We start from the raw sequence: 6000 nt of genomic DNA on the forward strand, positions 1-6000 counted from the left end.
AGAGAAAATGGTAAACTTGTGGATAAATCTGAAAAAATAAATACTGCATTTTTAGCATCCTAATTTGTTGGTTTAAAAGCAAGACAGAATTAAAATATTGGAGCAAAATGGCATACAAATTAGGAGAGAAGATGACCAATACTAAAGCATTCTATGGTTCATAGTTAATGATTAATTTTAGACTTTGTTGAGTTAAATATGTACTTTAAAATTTACCACTAGGGTTAGAAATAGATAATATAACTGCTAAATTAGTAGAGAGGAAAAAAAATGGAATGAGAAGGGGAAAAGCCTCTATCAACTCAAAAAGCAGTAGGAAAAAAGAGGAGGAAAACACCAAAAAAAGCATAACAAACGAAAACATAAAATAAGACGGCACTATCAAATCCAAAAGTATCAGTAAGCACAATAAATCTAAGTGGATATAACTATCTAGTTAAAAGTCACTGATTGTCAGTTTGGATTTTTCTTTTTAATTGGAGTCTTATTCTGTCGCCCAGGCTGGAGTAGAGTGGTGCAATCTTGGCTCACTGCAACCTCCAGTCTCCTGGGTTCAAGTGATTCTCCTGCCTCAGCCTCCCAAGTAGCTGGGATTACAGACACCCACCACCACACCCAGCTAATTTTTGTATTTTTAGTAGAGACAGGTTTTCACCATGTTGGCCAGGCTAATCTCAAACTCCTGACCTCAAGTGATCCACCCACCTTGCCCTTCCAAAGTGTTGAGATTATAGGCGTGAGCCACCACTCCTGGCCTGGATTTTTTTTTTAATGACAACACAAAATCGAGCAACATACTATTCAAAGACACACCAAAAACATATGGACACAGAATGAGTGAAAGAAAAAGGTATCAGGGCCGGGCGTGGTGGCTCACGCTTGTAATCCCAGCACTTTGGGGGGCCGAGGCGGGTGGATTACGAGGTCAGGAGATCGAGACCATGGTGAAACCCCGTCTCTACTAAAAATACAAAAAATTAGCCGGGCGTGGTGGCGGGCGCCTGTAGTCCCAGCTACTTGGAGAGGCTGAGGCAGGAGAATGGCATGAACCCGGGAGGCGGAGCTTGCAGTGAGCCGAGATTGCGCCACTGCACTCCAGCCTGGGTGACAGAGCAAGACTCCGTCTCAAGAAAAAAAAAAAAAAAAAAAAAAAAAGAAAAAGGTATCAGGAAAATACTAACCAAAATTGAACATGTTCTGTGGATTTGAAGTACTGAAGTACTGACTCAAGAAAGAATGCCACTGTGATGTTCTCAAGATGGATCTAATAAGAATTCATAAAATATCCACAACTTCGTTGGGGAAACAAAATAAATATCAGTCTAATCTCCTACTCCCTTCTGCAACCCTAGCAAGACATACTTTTGCTGAATTACCTGTTTAGAACCACTGTGAGGCTGGGCATGGTGGCTCACGCCTGTAATCCCAGCACTTTGGGAGGCCAACACGGGCAGATCTCCTGAGGTCAGGAGATTGAGATCAGCCTGGCCAACATGGTGAAACCCCATCTCTACTAAAAATACAAAAATTAGCCAGGTGTGGTAGCACTTGCCTATAATCCCAGCTACTCGGGAGGCTGAGGCAGGAGAATGGCTTGAACCCAGGAGGTAGAGGTTGCAGTGAGCCAAGATCGCACCATTGTACTCCAGCCTGGGCAACACAGCAAGACTCCATCTCAAAAAAAAAAAAAAAAGAACTACTTTGAGATTCTTTGCCATCCCAGCACCCAAATCCTGACCCCTGAACTCAGACACACATCTGCAATTATAGTATTAACAAGCCTAAAACCAGAGCAAGTCAAGAAATACAAACACCATGCTTTCCTTGACCAATGGTTCACAGTTCTTCTACCCTGGTAGAGAATGGCTAGTGTTCACACATAAGGTATCCCCATAGATATACCTGAAGAAATGTCCAGCCCTGAAGGCACTGTCTGTTACTCCACTCTTTCCCTTCTGCTAAATATTAGAATGCAAATGAGAATGGTGTTACAGTGATCATCTCGAGTTCCCCGTATTCTATGAAAACTAAAACTTTTTGCAAATTTTGGTACAACATTATTAATAACCATTTCCTTGTGACACACCACTCAATTGACTGTGATGTCATCACTGGCTTGAACTACATTTGACCTGTTATTAATCCTTACTTTGTCTAGTTCTGGTATTCTCCACACCCTCCAAAACACTCACCCTAAATCTTCTGACTCAGAAATCCACAGGCCCTAGGCCAGTAGCTTTCACCCGTGGTTGCATATCAGATTCAGCCTAGGTCCTAGCCACAGATATTCTGATTTCATTGTTCTGGCGAAGATTCCTGGAATCAATATATTTTTTAAAGTTCCCCGGGGCCACACACCCAGCTATCTGTCTCCCCACTTTGACCCACTATCATCTCAGAGTAAAAATTCCCCTTCTTTGCTGAGATGCTAGTCATACTATACTACTATGCTTACTTACTATACTTATTTATATTAATATATATTAATACTCACTATGTTACCATGCAAGGAAGGATTCCTAGTCATCATTAGCCTCCTTCTCCTCAGTTCAGTGCTGTAACTAACACAACTATCCTCGAATCCACTGGCATGTAAATTATTAGATTCACAGAGGGGCCCAGGTCTATACTGGGTCTCACAGAATTAGGACCAGTACTCTGAAATGTCTTTTTAGTGGTCTGGCCTTCTTCAAGAAGGCAGACACAGTGCCACACCCTGCTGACACCAGGAAGAGCCAAACCAAATGGTCCCTTAGTCATTCCCAACTCCTTTCCTCTGGTAAAAGGCACTGCAGAGTAAAGACTTTCATTAAAAGTCTAGGAAGCACAGCAAAATGTTAACAATGGTTCTCCCTGCGTGGTAGGTTTATTGGGGATTTTCATTTTTTTCCTTTTTTGTTTCTCTGTGTATGCCAACATTTCTAGAGTGAATATGCATTGCTTTCATAATTAAAATAAACATAGAAATAATTATCCCCACCCAAAAAAGGGAGGAATGAGTAACAGATCTGGACTGTGGCTCTGCCCGAGATGTGCTGTGTGACCTGGGGGTGTGGCTTTTCCTCTCTGGTTAGACTAGATGCTCCTCCCTCAGGGCCCTCCCTCCTGCAGCATTCAAGGACCCTCATTATCCCTCTGTTTATTAGACTCGCAGAGAACCCCATATCCATACTATGAACTCATGATCTGCCATTCAGGTTTCTCAGGCAAAATCTCAAGACCCTGATTAGCTCCTGGATAAACTAATAAAAGTGAGATGCCACAAAAGACCCTGACCCTACTGACCACTCTGAAGTTACATCTCAAAGCCTGGCCCAACAGAGACCCACACAGCTCAGGCTCACCTTTGTCTCTGGCTGGGTAAGAATAACCCAACAGGCCTTGCTGCAGGAATTAGAAGCAGGAGGCATTCACACTCCTTATCATGCTGGGTTTGGCTTAACTTCCAGGGTCAACACAACAGCAGGATCTACAAGCAAATCCTGAGAGGACACAGGGCAGCTGTGTCACCATAGAGACAGGTTACCATAAGCCCCACAGGTTGTCCACAGTGTTTCAAATAGATATTCACAACCTTCGACAATAAAGTAAGTTGGAGCCAGGAAAGAAAAACTACAACCAATCCCTGGATGACTCTCAAAAGCAACCTCCTGAGTACATTCTTGGCAACAGGGAAAGGTGAAAAAACTAAGATTTAAGCACACGGTGTGCTCCCAGGTATTGATGCTTTATTAATTCCTAAGTTGTGTTCTTTCCACTCACTTTTATGTAGAATGCATGGAGACTCACTTTCATGAGTTTCCTATTTTGCAAATGAAGGGAAACCAAGGCTCTGAGAAGCTAAGCAGCTTGCCGGAGATCACAGAAGTGACGAGCAAAAGAACCAGGATTTTATCTCCCCTGGGCTGGATTTAACCTGAAGCAGGGTATAACCTGAAAGCTTCCCCTCCACCTTGCCTCAGCAGGCACCCTCGGGGTTTCGAGGAGCTAAACATGCGTTAGGCTGGTGAGTGGAGGAACTACTATCAATCCTAACAAAGTTTTACTCAAAAAGACTAACAGTGAAAAATGCCTCAGGCAGAAGCATGAGGCTAAGCATGAGGAGATCACCAAAATAGGGAAGGCAGTGGAAACAGTGGGGCAGAGGTGGGGCATCCTCATTCCATCATTCACGGTCTCTCTGGCCAAGGTACCATGGAGCAGGCCCCTAAAATCCTGAGATCAGCATGGTGCCAAGTGGGCCAGAAGGGCCTAGTCCCTCCAGACCAGTCCTACCACATTCCAGCTGAGGGGCCTTGGGTGGGTCACCTATCCTTTCCGAACCTATTTCCACACCTGTAAAGCAGGAATGGCTTGGAGGGGAGAGGAGTGGCAGGTGCCTGGTGCACACAGCAGGCTGCCACCACCAGCTCCAATGGGAACCCCCTCTCTGAGTCCTCTTTTCCTCAAAGTCTGTAAGGAAGGGGCTCAAAAAAGGACTTGGAAGATCCCTGACACCTCGAAGAAAAAGTGAGAGCCCAGAAGGCCCAGCGGCAAAGGTGGCAGCAGCCGCCTGTCCTTCCTCCTGCTGCCAGCGTGTGCCCTAGATCCTCACCAAGGCAGGGGCACAACCTGCCCAGCCAGTAGCTCCAACAGGAACTAGGCCTCTGACCACGCTGGCTCCAGTCCAGCACCACCCACAGGAGTGAGCTGGGGTGGATCACGGCCAGTAGGAGTCCTTCCTACCCCGTGCCCCTTCCCGCCTTCCTCCACTCAAAGCTGAGAAATCCAATGCCCAGGGAGAGCGCAAGGAGGCTTTCTAGCGCTGAGGGGCCTTACAGCCACCTTTCGCTTCACCTGTGGGGTGCTCCCTCGCATCTTGTTTGTCCCTTAGGCCCTAGCACACACAGATGAATGAATGGAGCCAGTCCCCGCCCGGAGGAGTTGTCAGTTTCGCGGAGGCACTGCGAGGCGGGCAGAGCGGGGTTGTCCTTTGGGTGCTGGGGGGTCCTCGCCTTAAACCCGTCTGCTTAGCCCTGACCCCCACCTTTTCAGGGAGATGATAACTTCTCAAGGAGAAGGGAGCTAAGAGATCACTAACAGACTTGCCAATTTCTGGTAATTTTTTTTCTACTTTCGTCTTTTTTACTTTCTTGCCTCCCCGCCCCCATATGAGCTCTTACACTATCGTCTTCGGAGAAAGACTCAATAAGACGCGCCATCCTGGAGACCCCAGCTCCCCGCCCTGCCACTGCTCTGATGGAGAAACTGAGGCCCGGGGCTCTGAGGGCGGGCTTCCTCCCCCGAGCTGTGCACTCACAGCGGGTTCCAGCGCTCGGGCAGGCGGCGGTGCAGTGAGATGCGGTCGCTGAGGTAGATGTTAATCTGGTGCAGCCGCACGCTCTCCTCCTGCAGCCGCAGCTCCTCGCCCTGCAGCTGCAGCCGCACCGCCTCGCCCCGCGCGCCCAGCGCGTTCGCGGGCACCGGCGGCCGCGGCAGGACCGGCTCGCGCCGCCCGGGGCGCAGGGTGCGCGGGGGTCCCGGATCGGCAGCCCCGGCCCCGGCCCCGGCCCTGGCCCCGCGCTGCGCCCGCAGCACCCAGCCCAGCCCGGCCAACACCAGCAGCGCCAGGAACACCAACAGCGCCTCCCGGCCGCGCCGCAGTCCCCGCGGGCAGCGCCGCCGCGCCGTGCGCCCCCACATGCGCCTGCCAACTGCGGCCAGCGCTCAGCGCGCCTCAAGGCGGCGGTGGAGGCCGGGACCCGGATCCCGGAACCGCCGCGCCGCCCCGCCCCCGGCCCGCCCCACCTGCGCGCCGCCCCCTTTCCGTCCAGCCGCCCGCCAGCCCGAGCGCAGCCCCCGGGGTGGCTCATTTCGGCAGGGTGCTCACGTGGGCTGGCTGAGACTTGCATCCTCCTTCTTGGGCTATGGTGCATTATGAAAGAGATAGTGGTGGTAGAACCCTTAGCGCCTGGCATATTGTAGGCGCTAAGTGTTGGCTGAATGCACCCTGCAGGGTGC

The 6000-nt window shown here is 49.6% G+C and overlaps 1 protein-coding gene across 2 annotated transcripts in view; it reads right to left on the reverse strand.

The window, feature by feature from the left end:
* Nucleotides 1–5745, reverse strand: part of GALNT12 (polypeptide N-acetylgalactosaminyltransferase 12) — a 43711-nt gene extending 37966 nt beyond the window's left edge. The window contains exon 1 of one of the 2 annotated variants that reach the window (XM_055271703.2): nt 5300–5745. In XM_055271703.2, coding sequence (XP_055127678.1) covers nt 5300–5682 — 383 coding nt within the window. In that variant the 5' untranslated portion in view covers nt 5683–5745. The remainder of the gene's footprint in view (nt 1–5299) is intronic. The other variant, XM_063636186.1, reaches the window with a different exon arrangement.
* Between the last annotated feature and the right edge of the window lie 255 nt (nt 5746–6000).

This window comes from Symphalangus syndactylus, chromosome 3 (assembly GCF_028878055.3).
Source record: "Symphalangus syndactylus isolate Jambi chromosome 3, NHGRI_mSymSyn1-v2.1_pri, whole genome shotgun sequence".
Taxonomy (NCBI): Eukaryota; Metazoa; Chordata; class Mammalia; order Primates; family Hylobatidae; genus Symphalangus; species Symphalangus syndactylus.